The sequence below is a fragment of the Pelodiscus sinensis genome, chromosome 1 (assembly GCF_052426305.1).
Source record: "Pelodiscus sinensis isolate ZL-2025 chromosome 1, ASM5242630v1, whole genome shotgun sequence".
NCBI classification, from domain to species: Eukaryota; Metazoa; Chordata; order Testudines; family Trionychidae; genus Pelodiscus; species Pelodiscus sinensis.
The window spans coordinates 192,935,082-192,962,930 of record NC_143052.1 but is presented as its reverse complement, the minus strand read 5'-3'; the positions used below and the strand labels follow the sequence as shown (position 1 = coordinate 192,962,930).

The window sequence follows — 27,849 nt, the reverse complement described above, 5'->3', positions numbered from 1 at the left end:
CTGGAAAAGCCAGGGTGTCTCCCCCACCCACCAGAGTATGCACACTTGCTGCTGCCTCCCTGAGCAGTAACATTGTGACATCAGAGATAACTAGCCAGTCAGCACTCCCTCTCTTCGGTTAATTTGCATACTTGTCACTATTACCCTGGTTGCCTAGGCAAGAGCTTTCTTTTGTAACTGATTTCCCTCAGACTTCCACTGATCACAGGAGGAGCTGTAATGAAAGCAGATTGTGTTTTGGTAAACTCCTGCTGTGCTATCTGAACTGTGGTAAGTTATACTCCCCTCTCACCCCCAAAAGTATTATCTATTACTTCTTCAAATAATGTCCCTGTGGATGGTCCCAGTGAGGTTTTGGTGCATCCTGACACTGTTAATCAAAGATTTCCATTAGCAGCATCTGTCTAAGTTGCTCATGTGCAGTGATCATCTTGTGGCATGGTCGGCACTTCCTCTAGCATGCACGTAACCAAACTAAGTTAGTTCCTTCTCTACCATCCTCAGTCTGAGATGGAGATCCATAGCAGAGTCCCAATGACTTTCTCTAAACCAGTGGTCCCCAACCTTTTTGGGTGGCGGGCGCTGCGAAGGGCTGGCAGGTGCCTGGGGGCGGCGCATGCCCCAGGCGCCCGAGGGCCGTGCATGCGCCTCGCGCTCGGGGGTGGTGCAGTGGCCGTGCATGCGCTGGGTTCCTGGGGGCAGGGCCGCACATGTGCGGGGCAGCGCTAGGCGGGTGCACATAAATGCCCCGGTGGGCACCACGTTGGGGACCCCTGCTCTAAACCATAACAAATTAAATTAGTTGTTAGTAGAGTTGGTCATAGAGTACCTTGTTAGCTCTTAGGCCTTAAAGAAAACAACCTTTTTCTATCTCAGAGGGGGTAGCCATGTTTATCTGTAACTATACAAAAAAGAAGGTAGTCCTGTAGCAAAGCTCATGGGCAAAACCCACCGCTTTTCCTGTTAGCTTTCCTAAGGCAGGAAATAGGGATGTTAAGTATCGATTAATTTAGTAGTCGAATAGTCGATGGTCGATAAGGAAGGGCGCTTAAAGCACCACTTCCAGCTCAGGGCACAACTCCTGGCTGCCGCTGTGCACTCTTAAACGGACAGAGAGGAGCCAGTGCGCAAAGATGCCCATTCATTCTCTGGTCCCCTGCTGGCTTTCAGACAACCCTCACACTGCCACTCTGCATTTTTAAGTGGCAGCCGCTGGTGCACTTCTCTATTTCAGCACAAGAGCCCTCTCCACTCCCCCTCTCCTCCCGCTGCCACTCTGCATTTCTAAAGATGTAGAGTGGTGGGGGCGGAGGGGGCTCTTGTGCAGAGACAGAGAAGTGGGACCAATGGCTGCTGCTGCTGCTGCTATATCCCTTTAAAAATGCAGTGTGGCAGCGGGGCAGGAGGGCTCTTGTGCTGAAATAGAGAAGCAGACGGGCGGCCACTTAAAAATGCAGAGTGGCAGCATGAGGGTTGTCTGAAAGCCCACGGGGGACCAGAGAATGAACCTATCTTTGTGCGCTGGCTCCTCTCTGTCCCTTTAAGACTCTGTGTGTGAGGATGATCAAGTAGTTGATAGTGCTACAGGATAAGCTCCTGCTTATCGGGTAGTCGACTACTTCACATCCCTAGCAAGAAACCTAGTACAAACTGCCTGATTCCCCAGCATTTAAGAAATGTGTTTCTTTCCATGAGACTATATCCATCTTTGACAGTCACTCTCTCTCTGTCCATTGTCACAATGAATCGCACACCCCTCAGAAGTGTGCTCACTGTAGCAACCTAGCCAAGCATGACAAATTCCTATGCCTAAAGCTGACCCTGAGGGGAGAAAAAGTAATCATTTGAGCCGGCCTCCAACGCAGGACAGGAAACCTGCCCTTCAGGTGACTCCTTGGGCAGATCCATGTTATCCAAAGAGAGCATCCGATCCTCCAAAATGCAAGGAAAAAAGCCATTACTTCCACTACAAAGAGAACCACATAAGTGGTCTCCTACCAGGTTACTGTCCTCCATATGGGTGAGCACCCCCTTGAGGTACCTCTGGCACCATCCACATGAGAACCTTTGCTGTGCCCCACCAAAAGGAAAAGGAGTCCAAGCACAAGTCCAGGCAAGTCTCCTCCTCTATATCACTGACAACTCTGGTGAGAGAGACAGTGCTGAAGCACTCACCATTGGCCATGTACTCACAACAGTCTCCAGCAGCTACATTGGCACCAATTAATAAAACCATGATGGCACGGACCACTCTGAGCAAGATGACACAAGTCATCTATATAGACACTAGTATCATCTAAATCAGTGCCATCAACATCAACAGTGCCGAAACTGCAACAATTCTTACAACATATAGGCTCCTCGGTGCCGGTCACCCCTGTTTGGCACTGATGGCTCTCCCAAGCACACTAGCATTGCCCATCTTATAAGAACAGCCATACTGGGTAAGATCAAAGGTCCATCTAGGTCAATATCCTGTCTACTAACAGTGGCCAATACTAGATTTCCTGGAGGGAGAGAACAGAAAAGGTAATCACGTGATTCCTCCCTTGTCATCCATTTCCAGCTGCTGACAGAGGCTAGAGACACCATTCCGGATAATAAGTATTTGATGGACCTAACCTCCATGAATTTATCTAGTTCTTTTTTGAATCCTGTTAAAGTCCTGGTCTTCACAACATCCTCTGGCAAGGAGTTTCATACTGTGTGAAGAAAAACTTCCTTTTGTTTGTTTTAAATCTGCTACCTATTAATTTCATTTGGTGACACTTAATTCTTATGTTATGGGAACAAGTAAATAACTTTTCCTTATTCATTTTTTCCACACCAGTCGTCATTTTATAGACCTCCATCATAGTCCTCCCTCCCATCCCCACACACTTTAGTCTCCTCTTTCCTAAGCTGGAAAGTCCTAGCCTTTTTAATTTCTCTTCATATGGGATCCATAGCTAAATTAGTACTCAATTTTGTATGTATAGTTGGGATTATTTTGTCTAATGTGCATTACTTTACATTTATCAACATTAAATTTCATTTGCCATTTTGCAGCCCAATCACTTAGGGTGTATCTACACTGCACCGTAACTGGAAATAAGATATGCAATTTGAGCTATGTAAATTGTGTGTCTTATTTCAGTGCTATTTCAAAATAGTTTATTTCATCATTTGGTGCTGTCTATACAGTGCCAAATTTCAAAATAAAGTGCTATTCCGAAATGTTCCTTACTCGTAGAGTGAGGTTTACAGGGACATCAGAAGAGTGAACTTGAAATAATGGGCTTGCTGTGAAGACATGGGATAGCTATTTTGGGATACTCTTGTATCCCGAATCTTGAGCAGTTTACTATTATTATTGTATTAGGCAAAAAGACCAGTGAACAGGAAAGTCACTTTTTTGTCTCAAAACTCTTCTCTCAGAAGAAAGTCATTTTTTGTGTCCCAGCCCCAGCACAATCTTGTTGGCCGATCAATGGGAGCTGCTAGGGCTGTGCTTGAAGCACAGGCAGTGTGAGGAGGCCCCCTCTCCAAGGTATGCACGGCACACAGAGAATATATGGCCCCTGCAGCTGGCTGCTTTGAGTGGCGTGCAGGAGGCAGGGAGCCTGCCTGAGGGTCCCATTGAGATGCTGGCCAAGAGCTGCCTAAAGTAAGTGCCTCTTGGCCAGAGTCTGCACTCGACAACCCATCCTCTCCTGCACCCCACCTACTTGCCCCAGGTCACAAACCAAACCCTCTGCACCCCTGTCCCAGGTCACAACTCCCTCCCAGACCATCCATTCCCTCCTATATACCCCTTCGCCAGGTCAGAATCCTCTCCTACACCTATACTGCTCCTTGACCCTCCACTCCAATCACCTGCCCCAGGTCACAACTCCTTCCTGACTTGTGTCACCCAAACTCTATATCCCCTCCTACACCCTTGTATCAGGTTTCAGCCCCTGAACCACCTCCTACCCTCCTCCAGTTTAGAATTCTCTCCTGCACCCATATCCCCTCTTAGGCCCAGTACCCTCTCCTGCACCCCAATCCCTTGCCTCAGGTCACAATCCCCTCCTTCATCCAAACTCCCTCTCAGACGCTACACTCCTTCCTGCCTCCCAGTCTTTACCCCAAGCTCCCTTCTGCACCCAACCTCCATCCCAGATCCCACACCTCCATTAATATAATGGAAGAGTTCGGCCCTTGACCACTTAAATTGGAGTGACCCCACATCAAACATTTTTGCCCACCTCGATGTACATGACGGAGTATCATCTATTTGAAGATATAACAAGAAAGTGCAACTTGATTGATGAAAATTTCTTTGTGTGTTGTATCCTGTAAATAATTTAACCTCATACTTAACTTTGCTTCATTTATTGTTGCTGTTTGGTTCCAGTTAATATGTTATTCAGTACAAGTTACTCCTGTAGGAAACCTGCAACAGTATTATGTCCCCAAATGCAACAACTGCAGAATTGAAACAGGAATAACAAGTTTATGTTGTATAATTCTTCTGGAACCCATTTTGTTAGCAACAACTAGTGTGAGAAACATTAAAACAAGAATATTACTAATAATAACCCAAGGTCCAGTTTAATTATTGCTTGAATCCTTTGTAGATCTCTAAACTGCACTGTCAAATTGACTTCCTATTTCTGAGGCAGGCCAAAGGTGATTTTATCCTGATGCTTAGATCTATAAGAAACAGAAGGGAAGATCTGTCTGTGGCTAACAGGTGAATTTCTCCTTTCAATATCTGAATGAAATAACACCATGGTGGATGGAGTGGTAGCAGCCTCATGGAAATGCAAATCGTGTTTTGTTAGTCTTTCAGGTGCTACTAAACTATTTGTTGTTTAAGTTTTTCCTGTTACAGACTAACTCTGCTACCCCTCTGAAGCTTTGGAAAATATTTTTGACACTTCTGGGGAATTGCCTGCTGTTGGTAACCCCCACTGGCAAAGCACAGCACCACCTATAGCCCTTAAATAGTCCTTAAAACATCACCAGCTTTCCTGATCCGAACCTTATTTGTAAGTTCTCATAGCCAAGCTGAAGGCAGCGTTAAGGGGAAAGGTGCTAAGCAGGAAGAGAGAGTGACCTGAGCATCTATGCAAGACAGAATGTCGGGGGGGGGGCGATTACAAACCCTCTGGGCTCTTAGCTAGAAGCCCAGCCTAGGGCGGCGCTTGGCCCACCTTGAGCTCTCGGAACCGTCAAGCCAGAATCACCCTGGAAACAACACGGGGCCCGAAGGGGTCCGAGCAAGGCGGGGTCCTTCCTGCAGCCGCCCGAGGCGCTAGTTCAGCGTCGGCGGCTCCTGCGCGGTGTCTTGGGGGCGGAGGGGAGGCTCGGGGCCCCACAATGGGCTGCCGGACTCCACATGGCGGAGGGGAGCTGCCGCCACAAGCGGGCGCCTCCTGCCTCAGGGCCCCGCAGATGGAGGCGAGGGGGGAGCAGGACGGGCCCCGCCGCCGCGGTGCAGCTGCCGCAGGATCCGGCCACACGCGCCCCTCCAGACTCCAGCTCCCCCCCCCCCCATTTCGCCAACGTAAGGACGTTCTCTCGGTGACTCATCACGCCCTCCCTCCATCCGCCTCCACGGCCGGACCTCGTTTTCTCCTGCGACCACAGCAGCGACGTCCCTTGCGCCGCATTAGATCCAGCACCGATAGGCCGCCCGCGGGCTGTTTTTTTCCCTTTGGTGCGATCAAAGAATACAAACATCCCCGTCCGCCGTCAATCCCAGTCTCCCCAGCGAGGGACTATTTTTTTTCGTCCGCCTCCTTCCCCCGCCCCCCGCGGAGGACAGCCTCGGTGCCGAGGCGAGTCGCTCCGCGGCAATGGCGGCGGGGCCGAGGCTGAGCTAGCGCGAGGAGGGGCGGGGGAGACGGGCGCTCGGTGGGGGAGGAGGCGCTGAGAGGATTATGCCGAACCGGGCCCTGCCCGCGCCACACGCTGCCTGAGCCCGACTCCCGCTGCGCCGCCCCCGACATGGCCGAGCCCTCGGCCGCCTCCTGCTCCCCCGGCGGCTCGTCCCTGCCGCTCATTGAATCAGGTAACAGCGGGGCGCGGGAGGGAGCCGGCCGGGCGCCGCCGGTTCCTGCTGCTCCCCCGCCGCCATCTTCCTGATCATGATTATGAATTATAGTCGCTGAGGGGCTCCCCCGCCCCGAGCTCATCGCTCTCTCCGTCTCTCCCCGCAGAGCTCTACTTCCTCGTCGCCCGCTTCCTCACCACCGGGCCCTGCCGGCGCGCGGCGGAGGTGAGTAGAGCCCGGCAGTGCCCGCCCGCCTGCCGCCGCGGCGGCTGCTGCTGCCACCCAGGGCTCCGGTGCCTGCCTGGCCCAGAGCCCTGTGCAGCTGCGGCAGCAGCAGCAGTAGCAGCCGCGGAAGAGTCGGCGAGTTTGGTGGTTTCCTCCCCCTCCCCTAACTCGTGTGCATCTGTTTCTTCCTTCCCCTGCAGGTGCTGGTTCAGGAGTTGGAGCAGCACCAGGTGCGTGCGTGTGAGACGCTCTGATGCCTTCTCTTCTCGCCCTTTCCCCTTTTTTAAAGCCACCTATTAAAAACAAATGAAAAACAAAACAACACACATTGTTTTGATGTTGATCTTTCCACTCTTTTAATCACACTTTTTTTTTTTCTTTCTCAATCTAGTTACTTCCTAAAAGGTTGGATTGGGAAGGAAATGAGCATTGTAGAAGTTATGAAGATTTGGTGAGATTTAAAAAAAAAAAAAAAACTTTTGAATTAGAATAACAATGTTAGATGCTTCAGTTAATAAAAGAAAACCTGCAACAATTATTTTATCCTGAGTCTGGCTTGATACAGGAGGCTGATTTTTAGAAGGGGTATTTGATTTATTTACCTTAAATTACCAAACAAAAACATAAGAGGTTAGAGGTGTTTTTAATTGGAGGATATTGTTATGTAGCATAGGCGGGACTTGTGACTGCCACTAGACCTTTTTCCTGCCTACCTATGGGGAAGAGCCAATCTGTTAAGAGGCTTCATTTCTGTGTTTCACTAGGAGACTTGTTAAAGAGGCTTTGATTGGACAGTGTTTATTTTCTTACTGGTTTCCTTCATCTGCTGATTTCAACAGATTAAGAGAAAACAAAATCACTAGTACAGAAATTGGCATGTGGGTTTGTAGTAGTCTGTTTTACTGGCTATAGTTTGTTGTTGTTGTTAATCAAAATATTCCAAAAGATGCCCTTTGGTTCAGGGCTGCACAACTTGTGCCAAATTAATTGCAATAAATGTATTTACAACAAATTCAGCATATAGATTAACTGTTTTTGGTGTTCTGTCTTACTATTTCTAAAATACTGCATGATGTGTGGCTACGTGAATACGAATTAAAGGGAGGACAACATTTATAGTTTACTTATATTTTTTTAAAAGATATATATAGTTCCAAGTAATAAACCTGCCTCAGAATTCCTCAGCTAATCTTTGGAGTTTTACAATAAAATTCTGTTTTTCTTATGCTTTTCCATACTTTGACAAAGTACAGTGGTATATAGCAGAAGGTATAGGGGAAGGCATGAAACTACGTACACAGAATTAAAAATGGAAAAATATAGGTTAAAAGTGAAAAGATAGCTACAAATGTAATTTTGAATTTGGCAGTTCCCTTAATTGAGCAAATTTATATAGTGCTGCTTTAAATCAGGATAGGTCCTGCTCCCTTTATTTGCATGAAGTCAGCAAGGTTACTTTCCAAGATCTGGCCTAAATTTAGGTAAGCACAGTAAGTTTTCTTCTAAAGGATGTTAAGCCCAATTCTTCTGCAAAAGCTTTGATGCTGGCAAACTCCTATGCTGAGTCCCATTGACTTTGGTTGGGCTGTATTATGTGTGTGTCTCCCTCCTCCCCAACAACAAAATCCCCATCTGTGCTGCTAATATTTTAAGTAATAAAGCTTTCTATTTTTAAAAAAATATTTGCCATTTATGCTGTTTAGGTACTTAAAATAGGCTAATCAGTTGCATGCTGTTTGGGTTCCAGGAACAGCTGGCCAGTGTTAAGGCTCAAATCCTGCAATGTTGACCATTTCGGTGTATCCCTTCTTATATGTGAAGTGCTTATTACAGAACTGCTCTCTCAAAAACTCAAAGCCGACAATTAAAAAAAAATATCATTAGGCTTCTTAAAACTTCCTTTAACAAAACTTATGGTAGATATAAATTACATGAAGGTACAAGTATTTCTTATAAACTGAGTTTTGTAAATGTATTTGAAGGTGAAAATTAAGCTTTCTGCTTTGAAGAAAGTTTGCCACATCTTAATATAAACAGATACAAGAGTACTGACCAAGATGCTTCAATCACTGATGAAAAAGATGTAAATGTACTTATTGGCGTACCAAATACTGTTTAGGAATCAGTAACATAATTATCTTATATATTCAGACGTTTGTGTGCAGTAACACTGACTCTTTTCAGTGAATTCATTTCTCAAGACTTCAGACACAAAGTAATTCATAGACTTTATTTCAGTGTTTGATTATTCATACTTTCTTTTCAGGCCAAAAAACAATATAAATGTTAAGTTTTAGAATTTTAAAATGACACTAACTTAAAAATCCAGTACTGCAAGTCATTTAATTAATGCCACTTACTGTCACTAATAATAAACATTCTATATAAATGTCCTGTTTATTACTTTTTATTTATGTCTGTTAAGTCAGTTCCACTATCAGGTACTTAGTGCTTCAGTATTTGGGCTTTAAACACTGCAGGGGATTTCTTAAAATTTCAGTGTTAAAAGTCATTTTTATGTTTAAATTAAAGTGAATTTTCTCTTCTAAATTTTATATATTTTTAAAATAAAACTTTAAGCTAATTTAAGTTGAGCTTTGTACATAAATATAACCTTAGATCTAAAGAAGTCAAGCCAGTGGTTTTGGTTATCACAGCTATAATTCATCCCCCATGTATGCAAATATATATGTAGACAAAACTTTGGCAAGTTAGGGTTCCCACAGCCTACACAGACTTGTAATATCTGACTGTAACTCAAATAGGTTGTCAATCATGAAGTTTGTATACATGGTGGGGTTTTTTGCAGTGAACTTTGGAAAAACAATAATATGGGAAATAAAATGAACAGGCATTTTTGCTTGCAGGATGCTGAGCTTGTGTACACTTGGATTCTAAATTAATCATATCTGAGAATCTTTCCTGAGTGAGTAAATGTCTCATTCCCCTAAGATGTATGTGGAAGCTTTGAAAGTTTTACCGTTGAGTTTAGCATAAGATTGGCTGCTGCATTTCATAGTTTCCTTGAAGAAACTAGAGCTCTTTACAGAGGAACAGGGTAGATGACATATGCCTTAAGTGATGTCAGTAGACCACATCTTTTCAGTGGTTCAGTAATGCCAATTATATTCATTTCCCTCACACTTCACCATCACATAACTTTTTCTGACATTCAGTAGATACAAAATGAGTCAAGGAGCCTTAGAAATTTTGTTGCATATTGGTTAAATCAGACCAAAAAAGTGAGCATAAGACATGGTCATATGTAGAAACAGTAAAATTTGGATCAAATTGGTGTTGCTTATCCTAACTCTTCACTTCACTGAGAAAATATATTTTGTGGAAAATACTGAATATGAGGTAGTGCTCCTTTTTGAGTTACTTGTGTGAAGTCTGTGCTTTCCATAGTAAGATGCTGATGTATAGTAGGTCTCGCTACAAAAGCTTTCTCATTCTTCAGTAATTCATTCCTGTAAAAATCAAAATTTATCTAGCTGATTCTGCTATATGAATTATTTAATATAAATAAGATGCAGGACAATGTAGCACTTTAAAACTAACAAGATGGTTTATTAGATGATGAGCTTTCGTGGGCCAGACCCACTTCCTCAGATCAAATAGTGGAAGAAGCTATTTGATCTGAGGAAGTGGGTCTGGCCCACGAAAGCTCATCATCTAATAAACCATCTTGTTAGTCTTTAAAGTGCTACATTGTCCTGCATTTTGCTTCAACTACCCCAGACTAACACGGCTACATTTCTATCATTAATATAAATAGGCACTTCTAAATGTTAATGTAAATACTGGCGTTCATAGAATCATCTGTTTTAGATATACCCTATATATGTTTTAAACTTGAGTTCTCATTAGGTCTTATCCAACAAACATGTGGCTCCAGATCATTTGTTGCAAATTTGCAAGCGTATTGGCCCCATACTGGATAAAGAGATTCCACCCAGCATTTCGAGAGTGAATTCCTTACTTGGTGCAGGAAGGCAGTCACTGTTACGTACAGCAAAAGGTATTGTTTTACTTTTTAATTATTTAAATTTTTGCAATACAGTAGAGTATTGCAATACAGTGGAGTATATGTAGAACCTTATCCTGGGGTTTGTGCTGTTGCCATGTATTATAAGCAAATCCAGTAAGTTTTCCAAGACTGTTAGGAGAAACTAAATAACGCTGGCCAGTAATATTAGCTGTCAGTCTCCATCAGTTTACGCCTTCTTTTCCAAAATCCTGTGAAAATGAGATGGAATTTACAGCCTGCTCTGAAGATCAACAGCTTTGGCTATTTTGGACTAAGAATGGGGACAAGGAAGTGCAAAGTTCAGGCCTCAGATAGTGCTGTACTCTGAGAAGCTCCCTTGTTTAATTTAGACTAAAAATGCTCTTGTTTGAGCACCTTCTTGTTTGACCATAGTTGTAGGGAATATCTTTGAGAAAAGGATATTCTTGATTTTATAAAGGGCTCAAGAGAGGGTTTTACTGGTCAAAACCAAGAGACTGACTTTGCTTGGAATCCAACAGAGGGGGAATGTTTTGTTCACCTAGTACTTTCCAAATACTTTGCCTAGTGCTTGGAGAGAGCACAGATGAGGGCTTACTTGCTGATGTTCAGTCTAGATAAAGTGGAAGTCATGTTGGTAGGATACTGGGAGGTAACTGGAAAATGAGGCACTGATTGCGAGCCTACCTTGTGGGTATGTAGCTGCTGCTTGTTACGAACATTTGGAGTTTGAATACTGTTGGCTTCTCAGCTGCTCTTAGTGACATCAGTAACTGCACAACTTCATTTGCACTTTACTAGGAGTTGACAGGTTTTTTTGACACAATCTTTGTTAATTTGACCCATGTTCATGTTGCAACAATTTAATCTTGGAAGTGTGCTGTGCATGGACATTCATATGAAACTGTGGCTTCTTCACTTTGGGTAGATATAAAGTATAGTTCTATCTTGAAAAATGTTAAAATAGTTTCTTGGTGATTATTGCTAGATTATGAATGTCAGGTTATGACTAAAATTTCTGAACAATGGTTGTAAAATTACTGTTTTTATAGAAGCTGGCAACTTATTGGAAAGGCATGAGAACCTCTCTTTCAGAGATGGACTTCTATCTGCCATCCAGTGAAGGTAGCCAGAATTAATGAAGCTCACTATGACTGAACAAATCCACTGATTGAAAAATTGAGGGGGTTATGGAAGAGGCAGAGAAACACTTTTCTCATAGTCATGACAAGATGTTTTAAAAAACACAACCTTTTGCTGAGCTTACTGCTATTAGTGCTCTACCTGTCTTTAATTGTATTTCACTTGTGATGGGTCGTTGCTAAACATCGTGACCTGTGAGAATGAAGAGTGGGGGAAGAGAATGCCTAAAAGCCAAGTTCTGAATATTTGAGGGCATACTATAAAATCCAACCCAAACTCTTCTTAGAGTAGTTTTTAATTGGAATAATATTCTGCCTTAGAGCCTTTTGGAAATACTCTGGTTTCATTAGCCTATGTATACTATCAAGAGGCTCATGGCTTCAGCTGAGATCTATTTCAACCTCAATTTATGGAGATACCTCTGAGTATCTGTGTCAGATTATGATGAGGGCATTGCAGTATATCATGGCACTCTGTACACAAATGCCAGTTCTATTTTGACTATCTCAAGAGAGATATTGGGGTATTGATCTATTTTTGGAGACAGAAAGTTCCTGCATTTTGTGTTAGTTAGAAATGGCATGCTATAACACCACTAATTGTTCCAGAACCAGTCCAGTAGTGTCTTCTCATTCATGTGTGAAATCAGGCGTCTCATTCCTCATCATGAATGGTTTACAGTAATGCTAAGCTTGTGATTACTTAATCAATAAGACCTTAAGGTTTTTCCAGTGTATTTGTTTGAATTTCTCTGGGGTGTCTGTTTTTTAACTGAAGAAGCATTTTATGATGTGGAACTATTTTAGTGGATGCCACTGCATTTCCCAGATATCTCTCTTCTGCCCTTTACTAGCTCCACAGTAAATGAGCCAATTGGTGTGCATTTTTGGGGAATCAAATTTGCAACCATTTCATCGCTAGACCTGTTAAAATAAATAACTTTTAATATTGGGGAAAGCGTTCTCTTTCCCTATAGTCAAGTGGCTGACCTGTTGGCACAAACTTAAAAATAAACAAAAGCTGCCTTTGGACAGAGAAAATTCCTACAAAATTGCAGCCTAGAAGAGGCAAAAATTTTGGAAAAATATAGAATGGAAATGTTTATATAACCCAATATGTAGTACTAGCTACTTACATATCATATGTAAAAGATGTTTCTTATGATGATGATGGATGGACAGTATGCAATTCTTTGAGGGGGAATAAATAAATCGGTAACTGCTTTCCATAATATTTTTCCAGAATACCCTTGGATATATGTTACTTTATTTTTATTCTCTGCAAACTGCTGTGAGGAGAGCTGGTGCTAAAAATATATTTTGCAAGAAACTTTATAGAGAGTGACTTTGAATACCCAGAGTTATTTTGTTACTTTATCACATCCATAATGTAAATAACAATTAATAATTTACTATCTACATTTAGTGTTTATATTATTTTGCAGAAATGAGTATGTTGTTACTTCACAAATAAGTAGTCCTTTGAGCTTTTTGAGCAAGTGATTGTGTGTCATTATCTAAACTTCCTTGCCAGGACAGTTACAGTATCTTTACCTATCTTAAGGCCATGTTTTCAAACTTATTGGAAAATTTTAGGTTGTGAGATTCTAAGCCTTTAGTGCTTATTAAATTTAAAATTGTGATATAAGACATTTTGGAAGCTTATTCATTACTCTTTTTGCTAAATTTTATAATGGATTTTTGAACAGTAACATTTGGTTTGCTTTTCTGAAATGTGCTCTTCATGGGTACTCAGCTAACACTGATGTTAAAGATTGCAGGAATACTGTTTGGAAGGGCTCCACTTTAGCTGCTCTTCGTAGAGGAAGACCTCCTGAAATTCCTGTAAACTATGGCACTCTACCAAACCTTGGTATGTAGATGATAAAATCACTTCTAATTTCACTGTACTATGTATTTCTTGACACTTATAATCTCCACTTTTCATATAAAGAGTAATTGAAATTGCATTTAAAAACCAGTTATAAAATTCTGTAGGCGAACTTCTTGATTACTCGGGCTCCGCATGAGCACAGGGGTTACTCGCATAGAATTTATTGCAGATGCACGATGTTACTCTAGATGAGTCTTTCTGCTTTCAAGTATCCAGAATATAAGTAAATAAAGATGTTTAACGGTATCTGAATGTCAGTGGTTGGTAAAAAGGATTCTGGTGACGTAATTTATGAAAGTAAATGGCAAAATACAAGGTAGAAGATGCTGTTTATCTTTTGGGGAAAAAACCCTACTTTATTTGGGACAAGATTAAAAAGCTGCCCTGCTTCTATGTAACATAAACCCACAAACTCAGAGTTCTGTGCACAAGCTGAAGAATCGTTTTACTAAATCCAGTAATATACTGGTTATGGAAGCAAGGCAGTGGCTATATACAAGAGACCTGGTTTACTATAATCATCTATGACATCTAGAAATATCCTTTCAATATATATAATTTTCACAGGATAATATTTTTTGCTTACATTCATTAATTTATTTGTATTTCTGTTTTAGTGGAAGTATATCGTGCAAAACAATTAACTGGATATGCAACATATAATACATCATTTCCAGGAAGTATGTATCAGCACATAAGGATGCATAGGCGGATTCTTGGCCATCTCTCTGCAGTCTACTGTGTTGCATTTGATAGGACTGGACATAGAATATTTACTGTGAGTTGATGTTGTTAATGTTGAGTTTTCTAGCGCTATTTCTATTTAGATATTGGAAAAATAGATTTAAAATGTTCAGTGGTTATACCTGAAATATTAAGACTTCAAAATGTAAAGTTCAGAAATGAAGCTAATTAGCTCATTGACTTCATTTATTGTGTACGGATGGGACATTTTTGAACTATTAGCCATTATTGCTTATTAGCTACTAATCTCTACATACAAGCTTCTGTCACTGACACATTGCAATATTTAGGGTGTTGCATGCTTGTCAGCAGAGAAGTTGTCTGGTTTTATGGGATAAAGATTTAGTTTAACTGCCATTATTATGGGGATTTGGCAGTGAAAGTTAACAAAAATGAGATTATTTTGATGTCATTTTAGATCTCTTCTGTTTGTGTTTGATATCAGAAACTAGGGATGTAAGCGATTACTCGACTAGTTGACTACCCGATAAGCTTAAGCTTATCGGGTAGTCAAGTCACTACTCACTCCTCCTCCCCTTGCTGCCTCTGTATCAGAGGTTGCGGGGGTGGTGGAAGCGGGAGCCAGCTTAAAAGCTGGTCTCTTTCCTCCCCCTTTCCCCGTCTCCCCCCAAAAGCACTGTCTCTGCTCAGAGTGGGGGCAGGGGAGGTAGTCCTGGAGCTGGCTCTGAGAGCTCCCCATGCTATGGCTCTGCCTTTTAAATATAGTAAGAGCTGCCAGGCTTTTTCATCTACGTTTAAAAAGCAGAGTCGCAGCAGTCACGAACCTGGCGTGAGCTGCAACTGCTGAGTCCTGCCCCCCACACCTACCCTCACTGCTGCTCTGCAGTTTAAATGTAGTAGGAGCTGGGCTGCCTGCGCACCCAAATCCTACTACATTTAAACTGCAGAGCCGCAGCTTATCGGCTAATTGTGTACTCAATATAATTTGTATCTATTACACAATTAGTCACCCGATTCTTAACATCCTTATCAGAAACTATTATCTATTTGGGTGAAACTAGGTACTGTGAATTTCAGAGTAAGTCAGAATAGCAAATGATCACTTTTTTTGTGTTATCAAACAAGCTGAAACTTTTTTCCATTTAGGGCTAAATTAACAAAATAATGTAAGTAACTAAAAGGGATGTTACAGACCTAAATTCAGTATTTAGGCACCATTGAGATTATCAAAACCTCTCCTCAACTGATACCTAAATTTCCTCAGGGTCTGAGTTTCTACTAGTAGTGTCCTCTAGATGTGAAGGTTTCAGTTTGATGCACACTGTCCACATGCCTGACTCATGTCGGAATGTAAATAGCCATTAAAAAAGTTAACCAGTTAAACATAGAATTGTAATAATTTAAGTGGTTAACCATGTGGCTGGGGGGCTTCTGCTGGTCAGGACCCTGCCAGGGGTAGCAGGTGACAAGGAGACGTGCTCCAGTTGGCCCTCCCGTTTACCAGTTACTTGGTAAGCATGCTGGTAAAGCTAATGCTTACTGGATAATTGGCTAACCTTTTACTTTTCTAATCTCTTGTCTATGCCTCTGCTTAATCTTCAGACTGAGTGTTTCCTCACCTATGGGGCCTGTTCCAGTAATCGTTCTCGAAGCATGTCAGAACTTTCTCAGTTCTGGGATAGAGTAGTGAGGCCGGGAGAAGGAGACTGAGCCTGCCTTCCTTATCTTGATTCTGGTGACCAGGGCTCTCAATTGCAAGTGGGAGTTCATTTCTCTCCTATACCTAATGTGGAGAAGAGATCTGAACTTGGATTTCCTACCTAGTCCTTGGACTATAGTAACTTTTTTCTCTTTGGCTCAAAGAATATTTAATCATTTATACACAGGAGAGTAGCTTCAACAGGAGAGATTGAGTTCCACACCAGATATTCTATATTTCAGTGGCTTGGTCTCTCACTTGAGGTGGAAATCCAAGTTCAGATTCCTACGCCACATTAGGCAGAGGGAAATTGAGCCTGTCTTTCACATCATAGGTGAGTGCTCTAATAGTTAGTCTGAGGGTGAGTCCATCTTTCTTCCCTTGGCTGTTTCTTGGGGAAAAAAATTAACAGTTTAGGCACTTAACTCCAGGTGAAGGTTCATGAGTCAGAATCCCAACCAGAGATAGAAGCCAAATTTGGTGAAAGAGGTGGGACTAAGTTCACATCCTTCTTAGTATTTCCTGTTGGCTAATTTTAAGATGCTTTCCAGTTTGTCTTTCTCGTTTGTCAACAACTTTTAAAAATGAGTAGTCCTGTGGCACCTTCGAGACGTGTGTAAGCATCATGAGCTTTCGTGGGCAAAACCCCCTTCTTCAGATGAGATGATCTTGAGTGTGTATATCTAAGTGCTTAATTCTCCATATATTTTATATAAGCAGCTAGGTGCCCAACTCAGAGTTGTGGATTTCAATGGATGGTAAAGTGTGTGTGTGTGTGTGTGTGTGTGTGTGTAACTAGCCACTATGCAATATAAGTTTTAAGTTCCATAAGCACCAATAGCATAAGCAGGGTTTAATAGAAAATCTTTATTTTCCAGCCTTTGAATGGATTTTATTATCTTTAAAGAGAAAACTGAAGGAAATGGTATCTTGAGTATTTTATATAAACTCGAACGTATACCAGATTCAGTAACCCTGTTTGTTTTTTGTTTTTTTTAGGGGTCAGATGATTGCTTGGTGAAAATTTGGTCTACACACAATGGCCGGTTGCTTGCCACTTTACGAGGTCATTCAGCTGAGATTTCTGATATGGCTGTGAATTATGAAAACACTATGATTGCAGCTGGAAGTTGTGATAAAATGATCAGAGTATGGTGTCTGAGGACTTGTGCACCAGTTGCTGTGCTCCAGGGACACACAGGATCCATTACATCTTTACAGGTATATTTTTAATTAGTGGGCATGACTGTCATTCGTGTAGTAGCTTTGAGGTGTTTACATATTAATACCATAATTATCTTTAGTTTTATGCCTTCAAATTCAGTGTGAAAATCGTTGACCATGTTAATGTAAAACAGAAGGTAACATGTTTTTGTTGATCTTGTTATTTTATTTCGCTGTTAGTAAGAATTGTTGTATTGGATAAAATTCCAGTATCGAACTTTGAGAAATGTGTGTAAGTGAAAAGCATTGACCAAATAGAAACAAACTTAGTGCTTCTGAGCTAACACTGTAAAAGGCAGCATTCAGGAATCAATTTATTTTGCTGTTCTCTTGCCTCCGCTTCAGTAAGCATCCTGCCTAAGCTTCTAACTAACTAGAGTTTGAGCTCAGTGTACTGTTTTAAAAAGAATTATGCAGTGCTTAAGTACTGTGATGGTCTTGACTTGAGGAATATACATGTGATTTTTTTCTAAGTGTTCCAACATTGAACTGTAAAATATGTTCAAAAAAGCGCAAAAAGTATGTTCAGGTGTTGTGAAGCGGGGAAGTCAGTCAGCCCAATGTGGCTCTCAAATCACAGAATTCCACTTATTTAAAAATAAACAAACTTGAAAGAAGGCACTAGTTTAGCTAAACATATAAACAAAATATTAGATAAATTGGACAAAAACCATAAGCCTGATCTCAGAACTTAGATCAACCAAGCTACAGTGCTCAAAGGTGTGGAAAAATTTCTGCTGAGCACCATACATATACCAACGTAATCTATCATGTAGACACAGGTAGGTCTACAAAAATTTTTTTTTACATTGATCCCCGTGGGCTACTGCTTTGGAAGGTGGAGTACTTCCAGTGATAGGAAAAACCCATTCTACCACTGTAGTCTGTATTTGTGCTGTGGGGTATAGCTTCCGCTGTAGCTCTGCTGTTGTTGTGCCTCCAGTGTAGACACATGACCAGGATTGTTTTTGTTATGAATCATGAAAGCTAAAGTAATAGGATGCACTAAGGCCACATTTCCACTGACTGGAGTATTGACAGTGTTACAGTTGATCCTCAGGGTCCAATTTATCGGGTCTAGTAATGACCCGCTAAATCGAATGCTGAGAGCACCCTTGTCAGCACAAGTACTTGCTGTTATGAGGAGTAAGCAAAGTCGATGGGAGCGTTTCCGCCATCGACTTCCCACTGGGGGACTACCCCTGAAAATTGGTGCAAGGTACGTTGACTCCAGCTATACAATTCACGTAGCTGGAGTTCCATATCTTGTATGTATTTTGTCTGGCAACGTAGATGTGGCTTAAGATTAGCTAATGTGTAAGTAGGACGACAGGTACCTGACTCTTAGTTGGTGATCAGAGTCCGGGGAAATTCTGCTACCCATGTGATAAGAGCCTAGACTTCATGGCTCTGTTAATGTTAATCCCATCTGACAGTGAAAGTTAGTTATTTCTTTTGTATTTTGAGACTACTTAATTTAACGGTAACATTATAACTAAGGTGGTTAACTCCAGACTTGTCCAGTGATAATTTTATAGGAAATTGTTCTGATAGGTTGGAAGGGGAGTGGCAGTTAGAGTGGCTACTAAGTGGCAAGTTATTTTATTCTTTGTGGCTTTGACATGACTGAATTTTCTTTCAAAGTGTATGTAGGGTATTGACATTTAGTAAGTTCAGTTTTTTTGATTCTAGATGCTTGAACTTAGGCTTCTAAATCCATAGGTGGGCACCTAATGAAAATTACTGTGATATTCTGACCTAACTCCTCCTCCTGCTTAAGTCAATGGAAGAACATTTTTGGTTCTTTATTAATTGAAGGATAATATTATGGTAAAATTACGTTTTATTGCAGAGAAAATACATTTATACTGTAACAACAAATACAAAACAAAAATAAAATTTAATATTTAGGGAAAACACATCTTAACTGTCTTACATCAACATGCATTTTTAAATCAGAACTTTGATATTTAATTCTTGTCACATGGTTTGAATTTTCTCAATATAGAGATAAAAATAGACAAATTTCACATTCCACTTATGTGTTAGGATGTTGTGAACATCATAGGGAAATATTTCTTTCAAATAACTATTTCTCAGGTTTAATATCAATTTACTTATCAAAATGTACCAGTATAAAGTACAAAGTATTCTAAAAATTTATATTTCAGAATTAAATTGGTCTGACAGTCTATTAAGAAAAATACCTTGTGTGCTTGAGAAACAGCAATCCACAGTTTTTGGCTTTTAAAATACCCAACCATAGGACTCATATTTTAGGAATAAACAATACACAAGTGTATTCTGTAGTAGGTAATCCACACTGTACTTTCAATATTTAATGTATTTTACTGTGAATGCAATATATTAATCATAGTCTTTAAAATTTTGCACATTTTAGGACCGAGTAATTCCACTTTTATTAAATCATAGAGCAGGTTTTAGAAAAAGTATTCAGTTTCCCACCAGGTCTGACTAGTTTGAGAGAGAAGTAGAAGGTTGTCATCCTTACCACCCACTTGTTTTACAGAAATCAGTAGACGATAAGCTCTCTTCTACCCAATTCTGTTTTTCTCCAGCACTCTGGAGTTGTGTGGGGATGTTCAGAGTAATTTGTTAATCATGTAGTCAACAAACGTTTTGTTGACTACATGATTAATCGATAAGGGTTAGCAGTGAAAGCACTGTCCCAGCTTATGCTGGGTCCCAGCATCAGCCCCTGCTGCGGGTCTACATTATTAAGAGAACGGGATGCAGGCAAGTTGGCTCAGTCCTGGCATCAACCCACAGTGGAGGTTGATGATGGGTCCCAGCGTGATCCAGGATTGAGCCAACCTGCCTGCACGGCGGCTTCCCAGTTGCCTAATAATGCAGAGCCGCAGTGAGGTTGATGCTTGGACCCGGCACAAGCCAGGACTGAGCCAACCTGCCTGCATGCTGACTCCCTGTCCCCTAATAATGCAGAGCGACAGCAGGGGCTGGAGCCTGGGACCAAGCCAGCCTGTCGGCCAGTCCACTAAATAATGTACTTGCAGACCCGGCGGGAATGAAACCGGGGTTGTGTGTAGCTGATAGCGTTAACTGATAAGCACCTTCTGATTGTTAATCGTTTAATCGACTACACTATTACATTCCTAGAGATGAGGTTCTTTTTTATTCCTGCAGAATTTGTGGTGCTTGTTAGTATTGCTTTGTCTCAGCTCTCCTTATACGTTACTTTTAAAATGCATAATGTGAGCAGGCTGGTGGATTTGTTGAGCATTTATCTTAAAATTGTGTTGAATTTTCTTGTTGGCTCTAGCTAAGCTTTGTGATTTTAATACTGCTTTTACAAAATTGCATAAGGCTTTTTGTGATGGGAAGAGTTGAAAAAGTTAACCACTATTTACGTTGCTTTTCACATCTCACGTATAGCTCTTTTTAAAGAGAGAGCCACCTGTTCAGCTTTGAATCAGTATTCTTAAAAGCATCAGTATGTAAACCTACATGTATGGAGCAAGTACCTAAAAATGGTTAGGTGATACTAGTTTGTGTATGACCTAGTTAAAACAGAATTTATAACAAATATCTGCTTAATGCAGTTTTCCTGCACTGTCTCTAGACTGCTGTTTGCTACATAGAATGAGTCACTGTCATTTTCAGTGAACTGCAGCAGTCAATAGAGATTTGTTTTTAAAAATGAGTAAACATCTCTTGTACTTGCCTTTTCTTTTCCTTTTAAATATAGTTATATCTAGAATACACAAAAACCCAACTTAAAAAAGAAATTGAAGACTCAAAACTCTGTTTTCAGGACTTACAATTTGGTTGTATTTATTAACAATTGAATTTCAACTCTTCCTGTAATTAATAATTAAAAGATTAACTAAATTATTAACAAATTCTTATCCTTACCTGTGAAATCAGGGAACATTCCAATTTAAGAAAAAAAAAGGCTAAAAACCTTGTAAACTAACATTTATTGTGTATGGTTTTAATTTTAGTTTAGTCCAATTGTCAAAGGCTCCATGCGATACATGGTTTCTACTGGTGCAGATGGAACAGTTTGCTTTTGGCAATGGGATGTAGATTCCATGAAATTCAGGTATGTCATTGGGTTGTGATTATTTTTTCAGCTGTCTTCCCTTTCTTGATAGGTGGGTAGTTTTTTGTAATGTAAATTAACTTGTTAAATATAAATAATCTTTTGATGTTTACACACAGTAAAGCTTAAAACATTTCACCACAGCTTACATAATATATTTAAGTGCCATTCGACACTGCATTCATTACAAAATTATGGTTGAGTCATTCTCGCAGAATGAATAATCCAATTTGTTAGCTTCTTACAACATCAGATATACAGCTGAAAAGGTAAAAATTGAAAGTCTTAATTCAGTATGTTAGATTTGGGTGTTTCTGCTGTAGTTTTGGACAGTCCTGTTCTGGGCGCCCTTGTTTTTGATCATCTCATGAAACTTGTGTGTGTGTGTGTGTGTGTGTGTGTGTGTGTGTTTAAAAAGAAGCTGCTATCATGTTCAATTAAGAATTGCCACAATTTACAGTTTTGATATGCAATTTTTTTACTAAATTAGTAATTGGGCTATTCCTAGTTCTGAGTAGGAATACCTGATCAGAATAAATCTAACATTATTCTGTGGAAGTGTTCATAATATCTAATGCAAACTCAGTTCTCAAACTTTGGGTTGTGACCCACTATGGGTCCCAACACCATTTTAATAGGATCATTAGGGCTGGTATTAGACTTGCTGGGGCCTGGGCCTCGTGGCCAAAGTCCACAACCTAAGGGCTTTGGCCTTGGTTTTGGGACTCAGGTTACAGGTCATCTGCCTGGGGCTAAAGCTGTTGGACTATGGCTTTGCCTTTCATTCTCACAACTGGGGCTTGGGCAGGTTCTGGCTTTGGTTCTGCCTCCTGGGATCATGTAGTAATTTTTGCTGTCAAAAGCAGGTCGTGGATGATGAACAAACAAGATACAATTCTTGTCTTGAGAGGTTTTTGTAAACAAAGTACACATGTTCTAAATTCATTAAGGTAATTAACATGGAAACATACAGTGCCATTTTTACAGTTATTTTTTGGGGTAGAACAGCATTTCATTTGCAGGATTATTTTTCTTAATAAACAAAGTTGCACATATAACTGACTTAAAATTTTACCTTTCCATCTCTCCCAAGTCCATGTTTCAATGTCTGTTTCATGACCATTCCAGTAAATGCTTTTCTGGTGATATGACATCACAGAATGTGAAACCACGCTTTTTAAATAGCTGTTGCGTAACTTTGGACAACTTCAATTTTTGAGTCTTTTATGTGAAGCTTTAGTATCCTGTGAAATATCATACTCCATAGGCTGAGCTTTACTCGTGGTGCAATGTCACCAACCTACTACTTGTTGGAATGTCATGGATGTGTAAATCAGATTTGCAAAGGCGAGAAAAACCAAACTATGGCGTATTCCATATAATCTCTGGTATTTGAGGTTGTGTATTCATAAATTCATTAATATATTTTTTTTTAAATCAAATGTACAGTAATTTGCCCCTGGAGAGAAACTGAGTTTACTATAATTCTGACTTCTCACAAAGAAAATATACATCGCTTTAGATCCTTGACCCTGGTAATCGTGCACGTGTTTGTGGCAATATGAACTCAGATTTCGGAAAACTGTGTTAACTTTTCATATTTACATTGCATGTCCTGATTTTTCAGCAACTTTTTTCTTTTAAAGTAATCGACCAGTGAAGTTCACAGAGAAACCCAGACCTGGAGTTCAGATGCTTTGTTCTTCTTTTAGTGTTGGTAAGTTGTATGCATGTTGAAGTTGTCCATTTTTTTTTCCCACTGATTTTACAGAAACATTGTCATTTTCAACTGTCCTACCCTTGTAATTAAACTAAACTTATGACTTCTTTCCTTACACTACAGAATCAGTTGTAAGGGTCTTCCATTCTTCTTACAAAATCTTGTTTTATAGAATCACAGAAATATTGGGCTAGAATAGATCTAGGAGTTATCTATTCCAGCCCTTCTTCCCCCCCCTCCCCCCCTCCCGCTCTGAGGCATGCCCAGACCATCCCTGACAAGCTTTTCCATTCACTTCTTAAAAACCTCCAATGACAGAGATTTCACATCCACTTTCTCTTATATTTGGGTTTTCCATAATATGTAACCTAAGTCTGCACACCTGAGTCCTTCACTTTTGTTCCCAGATCCCTGTAGTCATTGCTGTTCTGATTAGGGTTATACCTGGCAGTATTATAAATGTCAACGTGGATTAATAGCATGGGGTCACAGACAAATGCAGGCTCCAGGGAGATAGGGCATCTTCTGGGACGGCTGATCAGACCAGCAAGTAGGTAAAATTCATCTGGGAAAGAAGGGAGAAGACTTTTTTACGGAACTTGTTACAACTGGGCTTTTCAAATCAATTGGCCCCTTCCTATACTGAGCACATCAACTACTTCTGGAGCATTCCTTGTAATTAGGCAACAAGAGTTGCAATGCAGTGTAGGACTCTTACATGACATTAAAGAACGTAACTGATAAGTTGAATTGATATTTCCATGATCTCTTGCATTTTCTGTGTGTGTGTATGTGTATGCAAATGTTATATGGTATCAGTAATACTCTGAAACGTCGTTGCAGAGACAATAGGTTGGAAGAAAGTATTGTGATGGCTCTGCTGCTGCTTTTCTGTATTATGCCTGGAGTGTGATAGTTCAGCAAGGAAGGGAAGGTTCTGTAGCTGTTAAGAGGACCTGGTTGGAGAGTGCTAAAGGTAGCTGTTCAAGGGGGGGTGACTGAGCTGTGATTACTGGAGTTTGGCCCATCTTCTGGTAAGAGAAATTGGACACATGTAAATAAAATACATGGTGTTGACTTCCTATCATCTTTTCTCCAGTAACCAAAGCTGGCCCACTAGAATGCCCTGAAACACATGAACATTCTAAAGGGGCAACAGAATACAGACCGCCGTCGCTTTAAGTCCAAGATACGTTCCAAAAAACTTGGACTTATAGCGAAACAACTTAAAGCGGGGGAATTTTTGCCTGTGGCTGACTTCCATTTGTACAAATTGGTTGTTTTTTTCCTCACAATTTAAGAGCAGAGAATGGGAGGACTTATAATGCATCAGTTCTTACAAGCATCAACGACCTTAGTGTGGAACGGATGTATACTGGGGCGATTTATAATGGGGGCGCCCTGAATCTAGAATGTGTAATGTGAGTGTACTGGCTTTGTATGCACTTTGCACATAGCTTACTGTCTATATCAGTGTTTCTCAAACTGTGGGTCGCAACTTTCAGGGGGGGTCTCAGCTGGATCCGTTCCCCCCTCTTCCCCCCCCCCCCCCCCCCCGCTTGCATTTATGTCTCCCTGGCATCTCGGGACAGTCTGGTCAATTTTCCCCTGCCACATCTGGCGGGGGTGGGGGAGAGAGGAGCGCCACAGAGTCTAGTGAAGAGGGGGCAATTGCCAGGTGCCATGCTAGGGGGGAGCCGGGCTGGGTGGGAGCGGAGCGCACACTGCTCTGGCCCACATTACCAGCAGAGACTGGGAGCTGGCCACGTGATGCGTCCCCTACAAGCTGCAAGCTGAGGCAGCTGGGGCCAGGCAGCAGAAGCAGCCACTTTAAAAGTAAGATTGCTTCTCCGTGTCTGGCTCTGCTGGGGGCTGAGGATGCCTGCCTCAGGGAGGAGAGAGTGCACGGGGATGGGGGGATGCTAGGGGGACCTGGGTCTGAGGCAAAGAGGAGTGAACTGGGATGGGGGGTGGTTAGCATATTTCAGTGACCTATTCAACAAGCTGAACACTTAATACTTCACTGCAAGATGGTAATAATACTATTCTTGAACTCTATGATAAATTGAAAGCATTTATTAGGAAAGTTGAACTGTGGCAGAGCAAAATGGAAATGTTTCCTACTTTAAAACAATTTATTGAAAGCAATAACACACACTAGTGAAGATGTGAATTTTTTTATTTTAAATCACCTTTCTTCTTTAAAATTTCACTTTAAGAACTATTTCTGAGATATGGATATTGAAAAATTTGATTGGATAAGGAACCCATTCAATGCTTAAACTAATAGCTGGTACACTCTCTACTACCGAGGGGGAGCAAATCATTGATATCTCTTCTGACACTGTTGAGAATTTTATTTTTAAAGCAATGTGTGTCTGAATTTTGGATCAGTGTGCAAAATAGTACAAAGAATTAAGCGAGAAGGCTATGAACGTACTGATCCTGTTTGCAACATCTTATTTGTGCAAGGCAGGGTTTTCTGCAGTTGCTGCTATAAAAAGCAAATATCGATCAAAAGTAAATGTGGAACGAGAACTGAGTGTGGCTATCTCGACAATTAAACCCAGATTTAAAAAATTATGCAACAACAAACAAGCCATCCTTCACATTAAAACAGTGATTCCAAATTTGATATTTTTTATCTTTCCAATAAAAATTTAGTTTGTCTAAAGTTATTGGCATGTTTATTTCTTGTCCAAGCCTAATCCCAGCTTTACTCATGGAGCAGTGAGGGTGGGGGGGCTCTCACAAATTCATTTAGAAGTTTAGGTGGTCGCGGTATCACAAAGTTTCAGAACCCCTGTCTTACATGCTTTGACTATGGTTATTTCGGTTCCTGCTGATTTGGTGAATTCTTTTTATAACAAAAGCAGGAGGAGGAAAAAATGTGGTGTCACTGGAATTTCCCCCCCCTTTACTCTTTGCTATAAAAACTCTGTTTAGTAGGTATTTACAGTGAAAAATATACAGTGTAATGTTCTTGTGAAGTATGGAGAAGTCTTTCTAATCTAAAAATGTAGATAATTTTAGGTGCTACTTTGTTTTAGAAAGTTTCCATTCTTATAGTTTTCTTTAATCTTTCATGCTAAAATTTAGTGATTTATACTTTTTCTTATTTAGGGATAAAAAGTATATCTTAAGAAAAATAGTTTTACCCCATATTTGCATAGTGATGGGAAAACAGTGAAGAACTTTATTTGTTAGAATTATAATTCTATCATGTTCTACCTGATATTGTAACAAATGAAAATTCTTATGTGTCACTTTTTAATTATTGTTTGAATTTTTAGGTGGTACGTTTCTAGCAACGGGCAGTACAGATCATGTTATCAGGATGTATTTTTTTGGCTCCGAAACACCTGAAAAAATAGCCGAACTGGAAAGCCATGCTGTAAGTAAGATTGTTAAATCTGCAGGTCATCTACTTAAAGTATTTTAAGAACTGTGTTGGGGCTTCTGGCAGCATTCCTCCCCACAGATACGTCTTTAAGAGTTTACTGGCTAAAATTTTGCATACTGGTCTGAAAATCTAAGTGACAGTAACTTGAAATACTTTCATGGATTTAATAAATTGAGGGAGCATATCACAGTGTTATTTGCTTAAGTAGGTTTTACTTTTAAGTATGTTTTATACACCAAGGCCACCTTATACAGTTTTGTAAGTGTGAAATAAGGGTAAATGTTGTTTGTTCTTGTAATACTTCCAGAGCAGTATGAATGCAATTTACTAATGCACCATAAATCCAAGTACATACTTATGTCTTGTATGCTTAACATTAGAACCTAATATAAGACATAAGTGTGTACTTAATTTGTGGTGCATTAATAAATATAAGCTATATGTGCTACAATGATTATATTAATCACTTTACAGATTTAAGTTTGCAATATTGTATTCTATAATTTGAAATGTAGTGACAATTTTAAATAATCATAAATACAAATAATGGTTATTTTCAATAAATATTTCATCTTATAATGTAAATAAGGCCACTTGAGTTGCATTAGTCTGATTCCTTGTACAGTAAAAGCTCTGTTATCTTGACCTGTATCAGCTGGAAAATCCTATAAACCGGCATTTCTGGTCTTCATTGAATGTCAGATTTATAGTCCAGTTATTGAGGGGTTGGCAGTCTACCTAGCTGGCTGTGTGGCTCCCTAGAAGCAACAACATGTCACTGCTGTGCTTAGGAAGAAGAACAGTCACAGAAACTCTGTGCTACCCCAGGCCTGCCCCAAGAGCTGGTTCTGCAGTTCCCGTTGTCTGGGAATCGTGGCCAGTGGGAGCTGTGGGGGTAGCCAGTGTGCATAGCTGCCTAGCCGCACCTTCGTCTAGGAGCAGCAGGGACATGTTACGAGTTGCAGGGAATTGCAAGAGGTGAGCGCTGCCTGGATCTAGAATTTGAAACCCCTCCAGCATCCCAACCCCATGCCTTGATCCCTCACACCCATACTCCCTCCTATTCCTTCCACGTGCCTGGATAACAAAGATTTTACTGTATTTGACAGCACTGCTCCCAATGAGGCTTCCCTAGTTACTTACAACTTACTGTCTATAGCAGTATTTCTCAAAGTGGGCTGTAGGCCCACTTTGAGAGAGCTGGTAATGGGCTGCTCTGATTCATTTATATACCAGCTCCACAGCCATAGAGCCTTGCAGTTCTCCTTGGCTGCAAATGGTGGACTGCAGCCAATGGGAGCCATGAGGCTCTCTAGCTGTGGAGCTGGTAAGTAACAAACCAGAGCGGCCTGTTAGCAGCTTTATGGGCCCACTTTGAGAAACACTAGTCTATAGTGATGTTTCCCAGTTTTCTCTGTCCAATTGCTTTCACAGGTAATAACTTCCTTAATTGCTAGCTTAAGTATTTTTTAACATCTTCCATGTTTTTAAGAAATAAAAATATTTCATTTATAGACATTCTCTGGGGCTAGATTCACATTTATATTGCTTTTGAAGTGTAGAGGAGCCTTAAAGCAAGAATAAATTATATGTGCCCTTACTTCATACTTGCAGAACTGTATAAGGAGGCCTTAGTGCAGTAGTCACCAACCAGTCGACCCCCCCCCCCCCCCCCACTGCAACGAGGAGCCCGTGCTGCTGCTATAGCCTCCTGCCCCTCGC

The 27,849-nt window shown here is 40.8% G+C and overlaps 1 protein-coding gene across 3 annotated transcripts in view; it reads left to right on the top strand.

Moving 5' to 3' along the window:
• The first annotated feature begins 213 nt into the window (after positions 1–213).
• The window catches only part of BRWD1 (bromodomain and WD repeat domain containing 1), a 134,783-nt gene continuing 107,147 nt past the window's right edge, over positions 214–27,849 (top strand). For 2 of the 3 annotated variants that reach the window (XR_012898105.2, XM_075911992.2), the window contains exons 1-11: positions 5,828–6,040; positions 6,189–6,247; positions 6,448–6,477; positions 6,639–6,698; positions 10,118–10,268; positions 13,173–13,271; positions 13,910–14,070; positions 16,696–16,917; positions 20,904–21,004; positions 22,651–22,721; positions 26,018–26,118. Coding sequence is in view for 1 of the 3 variants with exons in the window: in XM_075911992.2 (XP_075768107.1) it covers positions 5,977–6,040; positions 6,189–6,247; positions 6,448–6,477; positions 6,639–6,698; positions 10,118–10,268; positions 13,173–13,271; positions 13,910–14,070; positions 16,696–16,917; positions 20,904–21,004; positions 22,651–22,721; positions 26,018–26,118 (1,119 nt within the window). In the remaining 2 variants the exon portion in view is untranslated. Of the gene's footprint in view, positions 271–5,827; positions 6,041–6,188; positions 6,248–6,447; positions 6,478–6,638; positions 6,699–10,117; positions 10,269–13,172; positions 13,272–13,909; positions 14,071–16,695; positions 16,918–20,903; positions 21,005–22,650; positions 22,722–26,017; positions 26,119–27,849 lie in introns of those variants that run through there. The other variant, XR_012898106.2, reaches the window with a different exon arrangement.